At 41.5% G+C, this 22,497-nt stretch overlaps 1 protein-coding gene across 1 annotated transcript in view; it reads right to left on the minus strand.

Moving 5' to 3' along the window:
• Nucleotides 1–1,148: 1,148 nt before the first annotated feature.
• LOC137983802 (multiple epidermal growth factor-like domains protein 8) overlaps nucleotides 1,149–22,497 on the minus strand; it is a 53,791-nt gene continuing 32,442 nt past the window's right edge. The window contains exons 19-34 of the mRNA XM_068830972.1: nucleotides 20,826–21,149; nucleotides 19,726–19,818; nucleotides 18,892–19,063; nucleotides 17,791–17,954; nucleotides 16,689–16,833; nucleotides 15,516–15,829; nucleotides 14,850–15,312; nucleotides 13,812–14,060; nucleotides 12,356–12,557; nucleotides 10,324–10,507; nucleotides 8,875–9,039; nucleotides 8,447–8,583; nucleotides 7,619–7,739; nucleotides 5,908–6,233; nucleotides 4,937–5,125; nucleotides 1,149–2,337 (exon numbers count right to left, since the gene is read on the minus strand). Coding sequence (XP_068687073.1) covers nucleotides 1,743–2,337; nucleotides 4,937–5,125; nucleotides 5,908–6,233; nucleotides 7,619–7,739; nucleotides 8,447–8,583; nucleotides 8,875–9,039; nucleotides 10,324–10,507; nucleotides 12,356–12,557; nucleotides 13,812–14,060; nucleotides 14,850–15,312; nucleotides 15,516–15,829; nucleotides 16,689–16,833; nucleotides 17,791–17,954; nucleotides 18,892–19,063; nucleotides 19,726–19,818; nucleotides 20,826–21,149 — 3,843 coding nt within the window. The 3' untranslated portion in view covers nucleotides 1,149–1,742. The remainder of the gene's footprint in view (nucleotides 2,338–4,936; nucleotides 5,126–5,907; nucleotides 6,234–7,618; nucleotides 7,740–8,446; nucleotides 8,584–8,874; nucleotides 9,040–10,323; nucleotides 10,508–12,355; nucleotides 12,558–13,811; nucleotides 14,061–14,849; nucleotides 15,313–15,515; nucleotides 15,830–16,688; nucleotides 16,834–17,790; nucleotides 17,955–18,891; nucleotides 19,064–19,725; nucleotides 19,819–20,825; nucleotides 21,150–22,497) is intronic.

Here is a 22,497-nt window from a genome sequence, read left to right on the forward strand (position 1 = left end):
ATGGATCTTGGAGGCATGGTGATACCTTCAGACAGAGATGGTATCATGATCTTTTAAGATATGCATTAATGTAATTACTGGAGATGATATTCTGTGGGAAGAACTGAAGGAGAGTCTATCAGCTCAGCTGAAGAAAATGACCTTGAAGAGGTAAAATTTATGACAACAGTTTGACTGAAGAAGGGTGGCGGGGCTTGATGAAGAAGAAGAGTTCAAAGGAGTTCAATAATAATTTCACGCGCGTTTTGTCCAAATTCAAATAAATCAAATTATTTGATTTTGGACAAAACGCAAGTAATTTGTTTTAGGAGTAAGGAGTAATTTGTCATCCATATTATTAAAGCAAAAATTACCTTCTTTGGACAGAACACAGGCTCTATGCATCCATTCACGCTTGCGTTATAAAGGCAGCAAGCGACGTTGGGGGATTTTTCAGTCGTGCTCTTCTGCATACCTAAGGGGGGGGGGGGGGGGAATAAGGTCGCATACAAGAGATTCTAAAGTACAGGTAATTTGACTGACCGTTTGGCATTTTAAAACTGGTCGATCGTCGTCGCAAAATAATTCAGCGCTGTTAATTTCGGATTTCCTTAAAAGAGAAAAAAGCCGAGAACAACACGAACAACTACAACAGAGAGAAATTCCATGTCATACACAAATACGATCGGAAATTAGATTACCCCGAAAGAGAATGAAAGAAAGAGAATAAAAGTCAGTTTTAGATCAGCTCTCAGTAAAGTATGAATTGAGGCTGGAAGAGCGCCTGTTACTCCTCAATGAAAAATGTATACAACAAAGCGAAGGTCACCAAGGAGACATGACATGGCTGGTTTCTATGGAAACAATCGTGCTGCGTCGGTGGGTAAATGAGTTGAATAAATGAAAGACAGTAGGAGTATCTGAAAGCTGATGTTTCAAGCGTTCGCCCTTCATCAGAGCGAATCACTGAAGCACTGAAGCTGGAAACAGCTTTTGAATCAGCTGGATAATTATATGGTGAATTTACTTTAGACAACTCATTTGCAAGTATCAATTTTACACATTTGTGAACCGTGAGGCACTAAACTAACCAACAAAATTGATAACTTTGGTTTGGTTTCGGCATGAGTACTTTCAGAAAGTCAATATTCACATCAACAAGACCTTCATTTTCAGATCGACTCTTTGCATTTCAAACGCGACCCTTCTGTAATCGTTTCAAAATTAAAAAGTTTCAACAATAACAACAATCGCGGACGTATATTTGCAGGGCAATAAAAATAATAAAGTTTTAAAAATTTCCAACTCTGATTGCAAAAAATAGTAATATCCTCTGTTGCGAAAACTGAGGCTAAGGCAATTGTTAAATAAGCTATTTGCGGTTTCGATTGGGCCTCTTTTTCAAAACGAGTCCGATTGAGAAGTCCTTGTTTTCATTAAAGTGTAAATTAGAATCAATTTCCATCACAAAAATTCTCCGCCAAGACTCGTTTTGAAACTGAGGCTGAAACCACTCGGAGACTCATCTATTCACAAGGCATACAAAAACTGTCCTTCTTCGTTCTTACACACTTAATTCACGCAAATTTAAAGATGGCTTGAAGCAAAGTTCTTGTTATGTTTGTGTAACGGCAACGCAAATCTCTTGAATAAGAGCTTTACATTGCCACTAAAGTTGTATATGCTAAATACGCGCAATTCGAATGTCAGACAAGACTTAAAAAAGGCTCGAAACGACGCATGTATCTACTTATTTACATCAGTTAACTAGTAAACGTGACCGATCTTCTTGTTACTGTTTTTCGAGTGGTACTTGTGTGGTGTTCACCGCTCCCGCCAGGATGCTGGTTTGTGACCAGAGTCAAAGCCGACCCCAACAGAAGCTGAAAATCTGAACACTCATTTCCTGGAAGCTGAAATATTACTGTTGTGACGCACGCTCTCCTATTACCAGTAGGCTCTTGACTGACAGGGGCCAATAGAGGACGCTCTCTTACCTCCCTGAGTCTAAGTTGGTGCTGTTTGACGCTTAATGGGTCACGCAACAGTAAAGCGGCAGTGTCACGCTTTATGCGCCAGGAACACGGCTGTGCTTTTTTTGTTTGATGCAAGAATGAGTACGTAGCAAACGGGCGGCTTCTCATTGTTACTAGCTGATGTTCACGGACCTCAATAACTCTCCTACGAGTGTGATACTGTTTGATTTTCCAACCAAATACGCTGACTGACACAACCAAGAAAAAAGAGGAGAAGAAAACGGAGAAGAACACGAACAAGTCGATCTGTGATATGTCTTGCTTGAAGTAGACCAAACCATTTGTCCCTGCGATGTGTCGACCAATAAACACCATGTAGAACCTAGCAAACAGAGAAAAGATAGAAAATAACACAAAGGAGGCAATCAATATCAAAACGCATATTCTCGCTACTGTCCCCATCCATTGCCCCCGCAGGAGGCATCATTATAGCTTGCGCGTATAAACCCTGGCCGCCAGAGGTTTTTCTTTCTCAGAGCGACATAGTAGGCGAGGAAAAACCTCTGTTACAGGCCGTTGAGAACCTCAGTTCCATGCCCCGTTTGATTGACATCGAAAAAACTCAGTAAATTGATACGTGATATAATCTACCAATCAGCATCTTCGGTTCTCACGGTACATTCGTCTTATTTACCTCGATGTCAAATTCAAAAGTTCAATGTTCCATATAAAACTTCGATGTCGAATATGAAGATAAAACCTCAAATTCCGAAGTTGGATTTTGGCGGACATATACGAAAATCAAAAAAATTTTAGAACACTGAACCTTTTCTGCTTTCAAAAAGCTCTACAGCGTTTCTATTATGACCATAGTGGGCAAGAGAAATCAGATTGACAGCAATTAAACCAATCAGAGTACTCGTTAGAACTGACAAGTTCCTGGAACCAATTGAATTGCTAGGGTCAAAATCTGACTTTGGGAATATGAAACGGCATCCCATTGGACCGGCCTTCTCAAAGAACTCGACTGCCTGTACCACAGGTTTTTCTCCCCGCTTCGCGACTCGCTATTCCGTCGCTCTAGGAGAGAAAAAACCTCTGGCATCCAGGATAGCGCATATATAGAGTTACATTGATATAGTATTACATATGTAGTGTATGTTACCAGTTAAAATCTCGACTTGAAAGCTCCAAGCGCGAACGGAGCAATCGGGAAATGATGACGTTTTCACACCAAATGCCCGCAAGAAAGTCTTGGGTAATGATGACGTACAAGAGAATAGCCGAAGAACAAGAGATCACGTGAACACATCTTGCCACTTGTCACGGTGCGTCATACGTTTATACACGCCGTAGTAGCGAGCGTTGCGCGAAGTAGCAGTTACGGTGTGTCGGTGTTGTGCTCCTTAAGTCGTTTGAGCTTCATTTTTTGTGTGAGGAACCGAAGTAATCGATTATAATTTCGCCAGAATTGTTCAACGAGAACAAGATGGAATAATTGCGCTAGTAGTAGTCTCGCAACATGTCACAGTGCGTCACACGTCATATGCCGTGCAATCGAGCGTTTTCTCACAAAGAAGCCGGAAAATGACTATACTATGTTATCACAACAAGGAAAATCCTTTGGTTTGATTATTAAAAGAGTCGCGAACGGACGGTTCCTTTTGGGTAACCAATTTGTCAACATTGACTATTGACAAACATTACGCAGCCACAAATAACTTTCGAAGATATTATCGCAACAACTCGTAAACATGCAAACCAAATCATGGGTAGCTGCATTGTTGGGGATAATGTCAACATTTCCGAATTCTAATTTTCTTACCAAAAGAGTTTTCTACACAAATTTTTCACTCGACGCACCTATCATTAATAATACCGTGACACCGTTTCAGTGCCTTCATCCGGTCGGATAATAACACTTCCTGTTTCTTACTATTCATTTGGTCAGGACGAACAGGAGGCAGTCTGGCCCGGTAGTTAGGGCGCTTTCCTTGAGATTCGAATATCCCGGGTTGGGGTTCAAGACCCGCTTTGACCACTCGTTGAATTTGTTCCTGGATAGTCCATGGCTCATCTTCCCAGCTGCACTTGTAAATAACCAACTGGTTTGCCTCCGGCCAGTTGGAACAACTTAACAGTTGTTGCTGTTGTTCTGTTCCGTCATTTCGTTAATTGTGTTTCATTGGCCCTGAAAAGCCCCTATGGGGAGCGGTCAGTCAAGTATGTATTGTATTGTCATTTACTCCTAAAACTGCGATTACATAATGCAGTTCAAGGACATCTAAATAAAGTATTGACATTAAACCGTGCAGTATCAGTGGTTATTCACGTTACTCAAGACTTAAAACTTCATCCCTTGCAGCATGTTACATTTTTAAAAAACTGTGACCATATTGCGGAAAAAATTGACCTTGCGTTCCCTTTAATTTATGTTTCGACTGGTACACCATCGTGTCCGCGATGATCAAACCATCTACTTACAACGCCCTTTTCAGATTCGGTACTGATTTGTTCTCTCCCCGCTTCAACATCAATTGCTACCACGCCTCTACCTGGGCCCTGGACACATCAAATTCTGCGTACAACTACAGCCTGTGTACTTAACAGTGGGTCACCTGTAGTGTCAGCTACTACTAGTTTAAGAGGTACTGGCAAGACGTTAGAGGGCCACAAGCTTATTAGTTACCTCAACTATTCCGTACCACCCTGTCGGTAAGTTAGGAGCTACATCATGATTTGCATACCGACGATGCCGCTTATTCCAGCGCTCTTTGTGAATTAGCAACTCGAGCAAAAAGCGAGCGAGGACCGAGCAAGGAATGGGGAAAAAGAGGGGCCTTCCAGTCCAGTCTATCCCCAGTTCTCGTTCATCTTCTCCCATGCTCGACTTTTCTCTGTCGTTATACCAAACGAGTCCTGGTTCCCGGATGTAAAGGCGAGTATGATATTTCTTTTAAAATGTAAATGTCGTTGATTACCTGGTATCTCGAAAGTGGTGCTCGTCATGAGGGAAAGTAATCACAAGACGTTTCCGAACTTGTCGTACTATAAGGGCTCTGTGATGGTAATTGTAGGTTACGAATGTGTTAAGATAAACATCTGACGCTGTTTCTATGTCCACAACGCTGCCACCAACGTCTTCTGTCTCTCTCCTTTTTCTCTTGCCACTAAGGGAAAAAAAAAAACAGCTACAATGACTGCAACTACAATCTGTTTCACCAGCTCTAAAATCCCTCTGCAGCAGTTAGGGCGGTTTTCAATTGAGTGTCGAAAGTAATTAGCGAATTGCTTTGGTTTTGCATTACTTCAATCAGCGATTGGTTCAAAGTTCTAGCGCCAATTTTTCAACCAATCAGAAGTGAAACCAAAACCAATCGTGGCTCGCGCGTGCACATTTTACCGCGCTTTGTGTCGGCTACGTGTAATTGCTTCGCGTTTTGATTGGTTTACTGGATTGTCTCCGTCCTTTTTGATTGGTCAGAGTAATTACTTTGGTTTTGGTTTTACGATACTCGATTGAAACTCGCTCTAAAGTGCAATATGCAACTACTGATACTGAGAGCAGGGATGGCGCAGTAGTGAGAGCACTCACCTTCCACCAATGCTGCACGGGTTCGATTCCCGGACTCGGCGCGGGTTGTTTCCTCGGAAAATGGTCCGTGAAAAAAAAAGGGCCTTAGAATATACCCGTTAAGCTACGAGATATCAGAACAAGCCTTTGGCAGTCCCGCCGGTCGCAGGCAGGTCAACCTTCTGATATAACCTTTAATTAAAAGTCGATACATTCTTTAACTTATACCTACAAAAACTGCCTCTTGACGACCAGAGAAACCAAAAAAACTAGGATTGTTTATCCGAACTCTACAATTACTCTCAATGGAACGGGATTCGTGGCTCCATGTCGAGCGAAACATATCTCAAAGAAACAAATCCATTAACATCAACAGACCTGTAGAAATTAGAAAGTCCTCTGACATTTACTTCATGATGTCCTGTGGTGTGGTTAAATACAACAGTAAACTCGTCGTTTTCGTTTGCCATGTAAACGTCTATCTCCCCATCAAAAACATCAGTTGTAAGTCGGATGTCCACATTGGTAAACCTTGGGTAGACTGCGTACATGATTGCTTGTCCATATGGAAGAGCTTGGCCGTCTGATTCATCAGTTGAATCGGTCTTCAGGCCGATAACAAACTCGCTCGAGACGCTTATTTTTCTGTAACACTGTTGGTTATTGACAGGGTTGCCCATGAATTGGACCTTGCATTTCACACACTGTTGAAACGTCAAAAGCAAAACAATGTTATTGGACTGAGAAATGCAACTCACCGGCCTTTGAAAGTCAAAACTCATCGCTCCATGAAATGTCTTGCCCCGCTCTCTTCCTTGAAATTTCAAGCACAGACGAACACAGAGAGACGCAAGACTGTTTCTTTGACAAATAGGAATAGGCGTACGTCTCCCTCCAACTAAGGGTCGATCTCAGTAATGATTGCCGGCTTTGTATGTCTGCGCGGCTCATGAAGAGCGACTTCTCAAAGAGCAGCTTTCAGTCTAAGAGATCTACTCCAGCAACGAACAACAATCCTAGTGGCAAGTAGCACTTTCACTACACGTCAAAGACGTTGCGTTACTTGCCACAACTTCATAGCCGCCTGCAGAGATACTCCTTTTCCTCGTCACGCAATGATTCGTGTGCGCAATGAGCCAAAAGAACAAGAGGGCACGCCTTTTTTTTACTGTTATTTAAACAAATCAGACAGTCACAAGCTCGTTCGGCTTTGTCTTAACCATAACCACATGTGCACACTGATGTAACACATCACTACATTCAATAGACTACTTTGCTAATAGGAAAATACTGGTTCATCCATATTTGACCCTGTCCGGCCTCTGTGGGGGCATAAGGGAGAAATTGTCATGGACCGTTAGCCCCCACAAAGGACTGGAACGACCCAGGATTCACTGGGAACGTACTATTTGTCAACTTCCATCATGCTTGTAACCGCTTCCGTTAGAATCGGAATACGTCACGAAATATTTTGTGGTTGATTTACCTACCGCTTTGATTACCGCATTACAGATAAGTATAGATCATAGCTCGCTTTTCAGTTCTACTTTAAGTACTTAAGAACCCTTGAGATCAAGACACGTTGGAAACTAGAAGACAAGTTAGAGCGAAACTCTCTAGGAAGTCAAGACCCGTGAACGTTGGTAAGCATCAATTTACTTTGTTTAAGGTTATAAGGTTACGAGATTTTGTGATTCATACGTTACAAGTTTCGGTAGATTTTGACTGTCTTCAAGTTCCTTTCGATATCACGTTCTTAAGTTCTGTGATCACTTTAGCTGTGAAAAACGAATATTTAGGTGATTTCTTAATAGTAGTATTGATAGTAGTATTTCAGTTGACCGCTTCCATAAGAGCCCTGAGGCCACAAAAATAGGAATACGAAGGAACAATGAAAGAAAGAATCGTAAACTTATATCAGCTTGGTGTCTTCGACTGCGCGTGTAACAACCCGGGAGCGAGGTTTTCATTTCTAACTTGAGCGAAACCATTACAATGCTGGTACGTAAATAATGCCCGGCCTTTATAGGTCTTTGGTGAGTGTCTGCTACATCCTCCCACACAACGCCCAATTGTGGCAACTAACTACCTGTTTTTTGTAGCAGTCCTTTTTGTTTGAAGTCCCGGAACAATCTTCCTCGGTATTGTTTTGGCAATTGCAAACACCTGTCTTGTTGTTGCAGAAGTCTGCATGTCCATTACATAGACAGCTAAAACGAAACATCATATACATAAATCTGTACAGAGGCATCATTCGGGACCTTAGCTACGAGACGTTTTTCGGAGCCACGAACAGCAACCGGAAGTTAGCTATTTTCCTTTTTAACTTGTCTTGACACTACCACATTGATGTTGTTAAGGGTCTTTTCTCTGTTAGTATCACCCAACTAGTGGACTAACGCAAATCCTGCATTTTAATTGGCTACGCTACTAGTAATAGTGATAGTAATAGTAATAGTATTAGTAATATCTACTAGTAATAGTCCTCGAGTAGCGAAAAGCGTGACGCTTCCTTTCGTTTTATTCCCAAATAAATATTTCTTCAACTTGTATTGCTGGCTTTATTATTGCCTTTTCTGTCCGACTAGTTGGTAACACAAAAACAATTAGACACGTAGCCCTTGCGGGCCACGGGTCAATACCTCATTTGGCTTCGCCTCATGGGCCATTGACCCGTAGCCCGCAATTGTTAATTAGAGACGATTACTTTAAAAATCTGGCAGAGACTACTGTTCTGGCAAGCGAAATGTTCAGCCCCCCCCCCCCCCACCCCTAACAAAGACAAGCTATGGTACTAGAAGACAAATGAAAGCCATAAAACGTAACCTAAATGCCTCGTAGTCATGTCTGAATATTGACACAGGATATGAAACTTAGGGAACACAGGATTACCAGGAATTTATTTCCCTGCACTAACCTGGAACAAAAGCCACTGGGAAGTTCAAAGAAACCAGGAATACATGAGCTGCACTTGACCCCAAAACTGTTATTTCTGCAAAGACATTCCTTATCGTGTTCAAGCTTGTATGGACCTTGCCTCAACCACTTTTTAACCTGTTGTTAGTATGGAAAGCGTAATGATAATAAAAGACGGTTTTAATTCCGGGTCCAAAATGATGCAGCAAAAGCAGGCAATGAAACGAGCCAATCATAACGCAAGAAAAACTCCAACCTTGGGAAAGAAAGCCCTGGGAACGAAGTTGAGTACAAACGGCTAGAGCTAAGCGCGGGAAAACGCACAATCCCTGTCACACAAACACTACATAACCGTAACGTCACGCAATCTCTAGATTGACCTGATGTCAATGAATTTCCACATTGCAGATATATTAAGATCTCCCATACCTCAACAAGTTCAAAAGACAAGTTCCTGTCTTGTCCATATTCCAGCATCGTCCGGTTCATACACACGTCCGCTCTTTTGTGGCACAGGTTGTAACATGACACGCAGCTCCCGTTATTTCTGGCATCTCCAACATACAAAGGTTCACAGAACTCACAGCTTTGACCCTGTGCACATTGAACAACGCATAACCATTAAATGCAACTACTATTAAACTGATAGAAGGCAACTGAAAATTCTCTTTGTGTAACATGCAAAGCATGCTCTGGGGCCCGTTTCTCGAAAGTCCCGAAACTTTACGGGCCATTTTCGGGTGTCACAATTTCTTCTGTATCTCAAGAACGGAGAGGATTTAAGTCGTCAAACTTCACAGTCTTGTTTCTTTTAGTTAGCTTCAAAACATGTTAAAAGATCGGTTTTCCAAAACAAGCGGTTGGCAGTTTCACTAATGGCTATTCGGGGCTTTCGAGAAACGGACCCTTGGTTCCTTACTCGCGCTAACTGTCCTCCCTCATCTTACAATCGTTCCGACGAATTGATTAAACGTAACACGCTACAGATTGTATCTGGACGAATCGCTCACTAGACAATTCGCCCTCAAAGTATTCGCTCCACACAAAAGATAATTTGGTCTAGGGTTCAGTATGAGGATCTCTGAGAACGATTTTTCTGAGAACTGACTTCAGTGATCATTCAGGACATTACCTCTGACAACTAACGCTCGGATCGTCATCTCGCAAAATTGTTTTCTACGCTAAATCCATTATTATCTTTGTCCGTTCTATTGTTGTTTTGGCCAATCCTAACGCCTGTTCAATGAGGCACGACACGACCCCACCATCTCCCAGTTCAAGCAATCGATCTGCTATTCGCAAAGCATAAGAGCATCAAACGGTCGAGATTCTGTTGGCCAATCACTTTATTAAAACTTTTGACAATCAACGTACAACTATCCGATCTTATAAGAAAGATATTAGGGAGCTTTAGCAACGACGACGGGAACGGCAACGAGAACGTCATGTAAAAACATAAATTCCCGTTATTGCAATCACTCCGCGACTATTCCAAGCTTTTTAACGTGACAAAGGTGTAGCAGTCCCTCAGGAATGAAACCGTTACGAGCGGCGCTTAATTTAGGGGAGAAAAATGAAAATTTATCTCCAAGTGCTGACGTTCTCCATAACACCTCAAACTTGCTTATTTCACGTTGTTGCTTTGCTGACGACGGCAAAGAAATGGACAAAAATGAAAAAGGCACGTGCAGAGCGTGCAAAGCTATTGTTTTTGTCCACTAAATATGCAAATTTGTAACGTTCTCGTTGCCGTCGCCGTTGTCGTTGCTAAAGCTCCCTATTAAAGTTGTTACACACCGCTGTACATATTCAACGATCGTGACAAGCGTGTACGTGTACGTGTAGATGTACGTGTAGGTGTACGTGAAATTCACTCACCACTGTGTTGTTTCTACAGTCGTAACACACATCAAGGAGAGTTTCATTCACGCATTGGCCATGGTTATTACAATGACACTTGACAGAGCAGTTATTTGAAGTGTAACCAAAGTGACACACACATTGTTCGGGAAGAACGCAGCGGCCATGCACACAACCCTTGGAACAGACTGGTAGACAGGTGCTAAAGGATAATCAAAAGCAAATCGGTACCCAAAATCCTTAAAAATCTGGTTTTATCAAACGTGTTGATAAAGGTCGAATTACCACCGTGAACGATTTGAAAAGCCGATACCCGTTTGTCATTCGCTCTGATGAAGGGCTAACGCTCGAAACGTTCACGCATCCTCGTCACCGGAGCCTTGGATCGACCCGAGGCTCTGGAAAACTCTATGTCGGAGAACATGCGCCGTAGGGTTGTTATAGCCAAAAATTGGCTATTTGAACCTTACGGCGCCTGCTCACTCCTCGTCCTAACATGAATGCACCAATTAGCGACGCTTTTGATTTTTTCTGCACGAAAACCAATGAGAAGACACTTTGTTTCAGGATTCCGTAGAGCTCTTCTCTCCCTCAGTCAAGAGAAGAGCTCTGGGGTCGAGATTGAACGTTCACGGTGGTAATTCGACCTTTATCAACACGTCTGATAAAACCAACTTTTCATGTTTCACTCTCCCACCGACGCAGTACCACAGTTTCTTTAGACACTAGAAATTTGTTTACCCCAAATCCTTAGCCGAATAATCTTAAAAATGGGACTCTGAAGTCTAAAGTTTCCCCTGAAGCCATTTATAAGATTACCCTTCTTACAACCCACACACATGGCAAGAAAAACGTCCCTCAACTACTCACGAAACCATACCAGGCTTACTAAAATTGGCATCAAATGGACATCCAAAGCTTCTCTCTATCCGTTCACGTCTTAAGCTTGTTTAGATCCTCACCTAGCCTGCTCGCAGGCGGTAGTTGTTGTGTCGCCACGAAACACTATGAGACGCCATATTGGAAGAGCGTGGGATAGGTCTGGGCCCCGTGACAAAACGACGGAGTGGGGAGTGGGAAGAGCGGAGAGAAAAACCTTTTTCTCTCTCCTCACCGCCCCCCTCCCCTCGCTCGCTTTGTCGACCCTAAACCCGGCCCAGACCTAGCCGCGCGAATCCAAGATGGCGACCTCATTACGAATTCCGGTTTTTCGACTATCCAACCGCCTGCGTGCAGGCTAATGCTCACCCAAAGATCACCCTACTTGTAAACATAACAACAACAACAACAACAACAACAACAACTCCAATTTCTAACCAAACGGAATTCCAAAGCATGCCATAGCACTTTAAGCTTCTTTTCGTGCTATTTTGTATGCGAACCCATTGAATGATCACCAATCCTTCCCAAGATCTCATGACCAAAAGACTACAAATTCCTCAAAGTTATGGTTTTCTTCAGACCGACTGCACTTAACAGATTTCTCGCCAGGAATTACACAATGGAGCAAAGATGGCACAGTCGGCTAGTGCGCGGCCTTGGGGTATGAGGTCCTGAGTTCGAATCCCGGATCTCGCATCCTTGTTTCGACTTCTTTCCTTTCCATGTAGCTGAGTAGCTTTAAATACCCGTCAAAAGGAGCACTGATGGAGAGGGGGGAGTAAAATGAGCGCACCGACGACCTCAGGTTTGTCAGTTTAATTATTGTTACGAGTTATCGACGTTAAGTATGGTTACTTTACTTTAATGTCTCGGTTTACGTAAAATATACATGCGAATCTAAAATCAAATTCTGATCCTGCTAGACATAATACGTTAACCTTACTTTCTTTTATCCTGAGAGCTGGCTCGCTTTGTTTGGGGCATCGAGCGAGTATTTTGGCAGCGGTGCCAGTGCGAGCCGGCGAAGCAGGCAAGATGGAATGGGGAGAAGAATCTCCCCATTCCTCTTACGCGCTGGCAGCTCGACCAATCAAGTGAGCCTGCTCGCAGGCTAATTTTCTTTAAAAATCCCGACCTCGTATTGGAGTCTCTTTTATCCGTTACCTACCCAGGTTGAGCAGAGTCGCTATACCCCTCTTTGCAGTCACATCTATAACTCTCTGGTGTATCAACACAGACCTGATTAGCAGTAAGGTTACATTTATGTCGTCCATTCTTGCATTCATTTTCCAAGGGACATAGCGTCGAGGCCCATACGTGAGAAGCCACTGAAGTCGCATTGTTTGTATCACATGTTTCACTAAGAGGACCTACGAAGGATGAAGAAGAAAGATGCTAAAAAGGCTGTGAAACTGAACCGAAAGTCACACAAGATCCACTTGACCCAGACGGTTGCGGGGTTAATGTACGTCTCAATAGCATGACAAAAGTAACTGAGAGAATCACTCCACCCTGAAGCAGATGTCAATTGCCCCGCTAGATTGGTCTTCAGTAGTAAACTACTGGTATCAATTCTTGGTTTTCACATGACGTCACGGCCGTCATGTTAGTGTTGCCAAACAAAGAAACGGCGGCCATGTTGGTGTCCCGACCCAATCCTCTAGGAACTCAACTCTATCATTATGAAAACGATTTCTTTTGTTTTAGTTTTTTTTTTAAACATGGCTGTTGATCACGTGAGTGAAAACAGACTAACTCTGGTGAAAACGAAGGGTGCGTTCGCTTGACCGTATTCCGGAATAAGAATGCATGGAATATAAGGTAGAAATCCTTCGTTTTACCGTGATTCACATAAAAATTGTCAAACATCCGCTAAAATGCTATTTTAGACATATTTTTGTTGTCCTTGCTGCTTCGAAACGCGCCAAACATACCGTTTTAATCATCACTCCACGTATTCTTATTCCGGGATAGGGTCAATCGAACGCGCCCTAAGAATAATATACCCCAGTGAAGAAAGAACGTGTGAAAGCAGGCCCAGTGGGACATGAGAGCAAAGACTTTTGACTTGGAAAAAGACGCTGTGGTGTTCACACTGAGAATCTTAGATAGTAAATAAGGTCCAGTCATGAAAATAAGTCAGTGTTAATCTAGTCTGGAAATTCAGTCTGGCCAACCAGTCAGAATAAACTCAGATAACTTCATAGTGCGGAGGTAACTTAATAGTGCTAATGAAATCTGTACGAGAAATAACCCTGGTATAGAAAAGGGCACAGGCATGGAAAGAAAATGGCTCTCACATGAGGAGGGGTAGGGGGGGGGGGGGAAGAATTGAACTCACAACTTACAGAGTAAATCACCGTTTCTCAGCCGACTGAGCTGCAAGAGTAGACGAGGGTTTTAAGAAGTGATTTTATGCGTCATTAGATTCAGTAAGTCAGCCCTGCCGAACAGTCAGTCAGTCAGAGAGCCACCCTATCCATTGATGAATAAATCAGCAGAAACCCTTTAAACGGCAACACTTCTACCCACCCCCACCCCCTCTTCCCCTAAAGAAAAAACACCAACAACACAAACAAGTAAACACTGTTACCTGACCAATACATGCACTATTTGACACTGACCTTTCAACCCTCCTTCAAAGCACTGTCCCACACCTTTAGTACCCTTCTCTGCACACCAGCCGCAATTGTAACTTGTCATACAAGTTGAACACCATTGTTTACCCGAACAGCTATCCATACAACCACTCTCTGAACCCTGAACGACCCGCCCACATAAACCTGCCAAGCAGATAATGGGCAAGTATGATGGCGAAAAGCACTGTCCCAGAGTTTCACTCCAGAAACACCCTTTCCATCCTCCATCTCCACCTAAGAAAATAAAAGAATGACACCTTCACAAAAATGTCAACAAAAGCATTCTTCTTAAGCCCCAGCGCTCAAGAAAACCCCAGTACAGTTATCCAGGAGAAGTAGATTTCACGCTGGGGCAAACGACTTTCTCTGATGATCACTTACCCACCTGGAAAACACCCATTCAATCAATGAAAGAACTTTAAAAGATGCCAGAAGGAAAAATATGCAGTATTTTTCCATCTTTTATCAAGCAATTAATGAACTTAGTCAGATGGATGAACCCTTCAGCCAAATAAGTCATCGAGTTTGCTTGCCTAATGGGCAAGTTGGGATTTAACTTTTTCTCAGCCTGAGACCATCAATGTAAATAGACTAGCAAAATAAAGTGAACATTAATAATATTTTTATTAGCCACACCCCTCAGGGCTTTGAACAACTCGTTTACAACAACATTGTGCAGGTTACAACGAATCAGGGTACACAGGCGCGTAGCGTCCTATACGCATATACGCACGTGCGTACTTGAAGTGACTAGAAAATTTTGAAATTTTTAGCAATTGTTTCTATTCTTAACATTTTACTTGTACGCAACCAAGATTTCGTGATGAAAGCACCACTTTGATTAAATTCTAAAAACTAAAACAAAAGCTATACCATGTTCTAACTTAGTTTTGCATTGTGTTGAGTGCTTTACTAACTGAGCTATCTGATCGGGCTTAAAAAAGGTGTTTGAAGCCTCAAATACACCGTTTTCAAGTTTATTTTATCCTTGTTTTCACTGAATCCAAATGAAAGTATACTCACCTTTGGATGAAAGACAACTGGTGCAATTGGTGTGCGTTGAACACAGCTGAGGGCAATTATCAGGTGGAGATTTAATGGTAATATTGGCCTGTCGAGCTAGTGAACGCCTAAAACAATTCCATTCATAGTAATGAGATTGATCAGAAACATGTCGTCGTACTTCGGCTGTCCAACGCAACTGAGGAGTCCACATACATGGGCCACCCAAGCAAATTGGGCACGAGGTTGATTCACAATAATTCTCAACACAGGAGGTTGAGCTCCTGAGGGGCAGCTGGCAGGAACTATGACAGGTGCCTGACCTACTGATGCATTCTCCATTATGTGGACAACCAACACACCACTGACATTGCTGTGTTAATTCTGAGAAGGGGAAGGATGCAAGACATGCACTGCAAGAATAGAAGGAGTCACAAGGCAGCTTGGATGGCATTGAGCAGTCTGAGCCATTGTTAAAGACAACCTGGAGTTGACAAGGGAAAAAAAAACCAATCAATATATAAGTCAACTTGCAATGATGATGATAATGATGATGATGATACTACTACTACTACTACTACTACTACTAATAATAATAATAATAATAATAATAATAGCCTATATCTTGGCCTAGATATGATCTTTAATGACTGATTTGAGCTAACCAAATTATGTCAAAGGTCTTACCCAAGAAGCATTTGGTTCTGCATGACAGGTAACAGGAACAGAAGACCCTGTTAGGAAACAAGCAGTTTGATTGGTAGGCATACTGATATTTCCACCCTGTGTGACATTAAGAACCTCACACCAGCTGCAAATTTTAACAGCGACACATTTTTCTTTGGAGGTAATTGCTTGGCAAAGGTCTGATGGCAGAGTGAGTTGAGACATTGCAGCTTGAGTTTGGCCATTGAATCCCCCAAAAACATAGACTCTATTTCCTACTGAAACTCCAGCAGCTGCCAAAAGGCCTCCTGGTTTGCTTCCAAGTAAACTCTGATCTACAGATTTAAAAACGGGAATATATTATTCGTCAATGTGTTACAATACCATTGACATAACCCTCACCCTAACATAAAATCAAAACAAAAAAAAACAGGACAGATCACAGTCTTGGATCCAGACCTTCAATATCGCACAAGGGAAAGTTTTCACCCAGAGTGACACAATGGAGTATCTAGCAGAGCTTTTTTTCCACTAATTTTTGTCTCAAAAAAGCATTCATTACAACCCCGGGGGGGGAGGGGGAGGGGGAGGGGGAACTCCCTTATAAGGGCTTAATGGGGACGTGCAGACAGCCAGGGTATGTTTTTCAGGATTTTTGTCTTAAACAGGGTATCAAATTTATCATTTTTTGTCTTAATCAGGGTATCGATTTATCAATTATTTTTGTCTTAAACTGGATATCTTTTCTCGGACGATAAACAGCAAAATTTTTACAAGCTCTTGTTAATTAATATTGACTTCTGTTGACTTTGGCATTGATACCAGGCACATAAACAGTCTTAAACAGGGTATCAAAAATCGGAATTCTGTCTTAAACAGGGTAGGAAAATCAGGGATATTTGTCTTAAACAGGGTCAGGGTATGAGGAGCCGTGCCACACCTCCCCACCCAGGGATATATCGAGTTCCCCCCCCCCCCCCCCGATTACAATGTATCTATTATAGCCCTTTCTGGCTTTCTGGTCACCTTGCCAACTATCCCAATATCTGAATTGCTCAATCACTTCAATTGGTGCATGTATCTCTCTGCACAGTACTTTGAAATCCCACAAGATCATTGATTGGAGAACTAGTTGCTGTTATTTTAATTATATGATTACACAGTCAAGAGTTAGGTTGGAGATGAGATACTTGCCTGGAAATAAATGCCAGTAGTTGCACTGGATGTTGTATGATAACAACTGATGTGAGAAGAGTTGATCAGTTGTGTTACTCCGCCCACCGAAGACAACCATGGTGTCATTCACAATGGCCGCTGAATGAAAATACTTTGGCTGAGGCTGAAACAAGAATACTTGACAAGATAAGATTGTATACATGTATGACAGCACCTCAAACTTTACTTTACTTTTTGAGGCATGATAAATACAAAAAGACCTTATTATTATTAATGACTCTTTCAAAATTTTATTAATTATCTCAAACTTGTATCTATGACTTGAATGTTTGATTGTAAAAACTCTGTCCCTTGGTTAAGGTGCATTTAATGGCAGCTGCACATCCCACTTTGAATGCTGGATAGATTTGCTTGTGGCACTGCAATTCCACGACTTATTGAAAATAGCCAATTGACTGCCTTCTACCTGTTAGGTTTCTTAATGACATCACATGTGTTAAATCGTTTCTTTGACTTTCATGGGTTATCAGGATTCAAGTGTTCCCTTCTTTTCATGGTGCTTTAATTTTTAAGGAGCAGCATTACGATTTTACACCATCTGTGTATACAAAACTGGCCTTCATTAATAAAAGGTGGACAGCCCTATCCACTGAATAAATCAATGCGAAGTATGCCCTATCAAGATTGACTGAGTTATCAAGTAAAGGTAAAGTCTGCTTACAAGCCAAGTGGCCAATTAGGCCGGAGCTTATCCCGGTTTCTGTAGCATGAAACAACTAGGAGTATTTCTACTCCCCCTGGATGGGATGCTAGTCCATAGCAGGGTTACCCTCAGCATAAAATTCACCAGTACCCATTATACACCTGGGTGGAGAGAGGCACAGTGAGAGTACAGTGTCTTGCCCAAGAACACAACACAATGTTCCCGGACAGGGCCTGAACCCGGACCACTCGCTCTGGAGTCGAGCGCACTAACCATGAGGCCACTGCGGCTCACAAAGAGAGATACTAGAGTAGATAGTGGTTTATCGTGTGGATAACAATATCCACTGTTCAGAGGACTGTGGCCAGATTTACAACATCATGAAATCTATTTGTAACAAACATCTGCAAAACCTACCTCGTTGAAAGGTAAAGCCTGTAGAAGGTTCCATTTGTTGGAAACCACATCCAAAGAGTACAGCGCATCTGAGGGTTTTACTGCATCAATCCTAAATCGATATCCACCAAAGACTAAAATCACTTGTTTAGCACCATAATACACAGCTGTGTGGCCATATATACCTGCAAGAAAGGAAACAAGTAATTGCTTAGCCATGTACTCTGACTGATCAAAGCGTTTGTCATATCTAACAATAATTATCAACTAGCACAAAGAGATTATAATACTTAAGCTCTTTTAAGTTAATATCAAAATTCTTGCAGTTGTTGTGATCATCAGTGATCACCAGAGAGTAACCTTCATTTTCCTTCTCAAGTTCAGTGAAGAATATTACATGTACCATGGACTACTCCCTGGAACAAAAATCATTGTTATATAGCTGGATTTTTTCCCTCAGCAGCGCTCACTCTCATTGGTTACTTTGAGGTCATATGACATCTAACAATAAAACTGCTTCCCGCCAAAAGTCTCTGAGCAGGAAACAGTGCAAAATCAATGACGTCAGAGGGTAACAGTGCACTGTTACCCACGAATGTTGACCGAAGACTGCTATTGCTGTTGCCATTGCACATTTTTCTTCTTGTGCATGTTTTTCTTTTTTTGCCATTGCACGTTTTTCTTTTTCTTCATTTTGTTTCCCTCGAATCTCAATGTTTCCCTCGGCTGCGCCTCAGGGAAACATTTAGATTCTCCGGAAACAAAATGCACTTTTTCCTTCGGGACCAGTAATTAAGTGTTTATTATAAAATGACAATATTGTTACACTGTACATACAGGGAGTAGGAGGAAGAGGTAGGCCTTACCACCTCACCTTGTATGGTTTTAAATCCCATAAGAGGAAAAGGGTATTGTGTGATGAAATGGAATGTTCAGTAGTACTGGTTGTCTAATGCTAGTCAACCACTGAACATTAATTTTGTGAAAGAGGAGGCAAAGGTGTTCATGAAGTTTTGGCAATCATCATTTAAGGTACCCAGCCTGTAACCAACAAGCAGCAAATTGGCATAGGGTGGGGGTGGTACGTGGTAAATACACTCAACTAATACAACAAGTACAAACCTTTAGGAGAGGGACCACGGATGGGCAAATTGCTCCACTGTTTGGTAACAAGATTATACTTGTGGGTTGTCTCACTAAAGCCACGGAAATGGTCATATCCACCAATAATTATCACGTTATTTTCTACAAGTGTGGCTGAATGACCAGCAACCTTTGGACCCTGACTGCTCAACTGGTAAAACAAGATTGAATTTCAGGAAATATATCACATTTTACAAAATATACAGGATTAAATACCTTAAAACACATTAACTTTCATGGAATATACACAAATTGAATTTAACAGGAAAAACAAGGTCGGATTTCATAACACATTCTATTTTTCAGCCAACATGTTCATGTTCCTTGAGTGACATGGAGACCACTGTAATTTCAAGGGGAAAGCAGGAATGGTACAATGCCAAAGCCCTTGCCTTCCACCAATTTCTCCAAGGTTTGATTCTTCATCATAGACCTTCATAGGTGACAGTCATAATCAAAACCATTACTAGCAATGTTGAAGAGATTTTCAAAAAGCCACCTCAATGAGTTATTGATAATAGACATGTCTCCCTGACTCATTAAGTCACCTTTATTTAAAATCGGTAGTTCCTTCAGCTACAAGGCTGCTATCAATGAAACCTAACAGAGCACCCTTTATTCCCCTCCCTCAGTCAGTGCTCTCTTTTATGGCTGGTATTTAAAGCTATAGCTATACAGATCAGAGGAAAGTCGAAACAGACGTTGAAGTTATCGAAGGATCAAAGCAGGGACCTCTAGCTCGGAAAGCCGTGCACAAACCAACTGAGCTACGCCCACTCCTGAGGACACTAAAAGACCTGTCAGTCATCCTACCTTGTTCCATTGAAGTGTTGTAGTATTAAACAACCAAAGTGATTGATCAGCAGTACCATTTGCTGTCTGTCCTCCATGTATCAACATTGAATCCTGGGAATGACAAAATAGTAGGAGAAATGATACTATTATTTGAAACTATTCTCCTTTAGACACAGATAAACAAGCTCTATGGCTATAAATTTCAATCTCCTTTTTCAGAAATAACAGACATTATTATGATTACAAAACCAAGTTCAGAAATTTAAAATGCCCTAAACCTTAAAACAGTTTTATTCCCAAAAGGAGGCCTAGCACTTAATTGGATTAAGTGCAATGGTAACCGATATAAATTTGGGTACAACATAACCCACAGTAAGTATTTACCATGCATAGTTGGGTACTGGCAGTCTACCGGTTCAAACTACGTGTAACGATCGCTGGTTTGGATTCAAGTCCAACAATGTTACTTAATTTACAGTCCAGGTACGTCATGCATGACCAGTAGTTTTGAAATTTGAACTGAGTTTTCAAATCTGCGCGCCAGTTTTGAATTTTGCTCTTGAGATTCTGAATTTCCCATGGATATTTCCTTGATATATCGCAAATAGTGAGCTATGAACTTTCATTATATTATAAAATTGCATTTTTCGTCTTAACTTCTGGAAAAATCTTCAAGATACCATATTTCCAATCTCGGAAGCTCCAAAGAGGAATTGGAATGTTCATTTCAGTCTCGTGGATACTGGTCACGAGTGACGTGTTACCAGTGACGTGTTTGTGAGGCAGTGTGGCCCAGTGGTTAGGGCGCTGGCCTTGAGATCCGGATATCTCGGGTTCAAGACCCGCTCTGACCACTCGTTGAATTTGTTCCTGGTATTCCCTGGTTCAACTTCCCAGCTGCTGCACTTGTAAATAGCCAACTGGTTTGCCTCCGGCCAGTTGGGATTCTTAACAGTTGTTGTTGTGTTCTGTTGTTTCATTGATTGTGTTTCATTGGCCCTGAAAAGCCCCTATGGGGAGCGGTCAATTAAGTATGTATGTATGTATGTATGTATGTATGTATGTATGTAAGTTGGCTGAAGTTGCAAAATTTGACCATGGATTAACAAGTTACTCACCTTATAAAACACAGCAGAGTGAAGAAATCTAGCAGCAGGAATGGTTTCAGGTGCTTGATTAACTGACACATGTGACCACATATGAGTGGTGAGATTAAAACTAAGAATATCATTCATCAGTCCACGTACAAGAGAGTATCCCCCGAAGACTAATAGATGCCCTGAACTTTGAACAATTGTGTGCCCCATACGAGCCAAATGACTGCCACTAAGGTTAAGATGATGCACATTGCTAAGAGTTTCCCACATGCCAAAGCCTTCTGAGATGACCTGGCTACAGTCCTGTCCTGTAAATCCACTGGAGCAAACACAACCTTCTAAACTCTGTTGATTTTAGTAGAAAAAAGAAGTGAGTAAGATGACAGTTTCTCTCATACAACTAACAGCTTTTCCAAAGTGGCCAAGAGTGCCGATCTTTTTCATGCAAATTTAAAAAAGAAAAGAAATAAATTAATATCATGTACATGTTATGGTTCAATTTTTCTTGGTTAATTAATTGGAAACCAGTTAGTTCACTATTTATTTTTCTTTGTGTAAGATTCATTATCACAATCTGAAACAAAGGAAAAATCAAAATTAAACTAGTTTGAAAAAGTTTAATCCAAGGAAAAAATAATATGACCACAACATACACATAAAAAAAACAAAAACTTTTAAACAAACTACTGTACTGCAAATCCCAAGGATCACAGATGACACCAAAGAATATCCATGTACAACCTTGAAACTCTTGGGCAGAGGATTGATAGGGAAAAGGCAGAGAAGTTGAACTCACTTCTCCAATTCCTAGGCTTAAGAAGTGTGTGAAACATATACCTCCCGTTTTCTCCTTAATCAACAAAAGGAACAGCATACTTCTTGGATGAAAATAACAATAACTATTATTATTTTATTCAGGGTTCATGCTAGATTTTGTGTATAAAATTCCAGGAGTTTTCAAGAACCAGAAATTGAGTTTTCAAGGAGTGTGTATCAGAATATTTCTATGCCATAAATTTTCTATGCTGAAAAGGCCTCCCTTGACATTCTGTCCCACATGCAGCAAGTTAAGGGCCCAATGACGTATTTTTTTGGGGTGCGTTACTAAGGATGTAATGGTTAAGTAATTTGAGAGAATTTGGCATTATTTTGGTCAGTTTCCAACTTTTGTAAGCCAATGTCCCTAAATATGACGTCATCATGCCATGCCCATGGTCACGTGACCAATGAAAAAAAAATTAATTTAATTTAAAGACTGCCGGAAATTTAGCTTTTTCTCAAACCGGAAGTCAGTTTGTTTACGCATGCGCAGTTGATCTGAGAACGAGCGCGAGAAAGGGCGAGGAAAAACCTTCGATGGAAACAACAGTTTGTGTGGTGACTTTTGCTTGTGAGTGGGTTTTTTTGTCAGCTCATGATATGATGACTTCACTTACCGGAAGTAACATTTCACTTCCTTAGCAACACGCGAAAAATCCATCTGTGGGCCCTTAAGTGCACGCACAGGCATTTTAATTTTTGCTTTTTATCTTTCCCCAATAGTCAAATTTGGGCTCAAGTTTTCAAATGTCTCTTTACCTCAGCATGATGCAATCTCAACAATTTTCACCCAAGCAAAAATTCAAGGAGTTTTCAAGCTGTTAGCCACCAATCCTTCTTTTAAAGCTGGATATGCAAGTGCCCTTGAAGTCCA

The sequence above is a fragment of the Montipora foliosa genome, chromosome 13 (assembly GCF_036669935.1).
Source record: "Montipora foliosa isolate CH-2021 chromosome 13, ASM3666993v2, whole genome shotgun sequence".
Lineage (NCBI taxonomy): Eukaryota > Metazoa > Cnidaria > Anthozoa > Scleractinia > Acroporidae > Montipora > Montipora foliosa.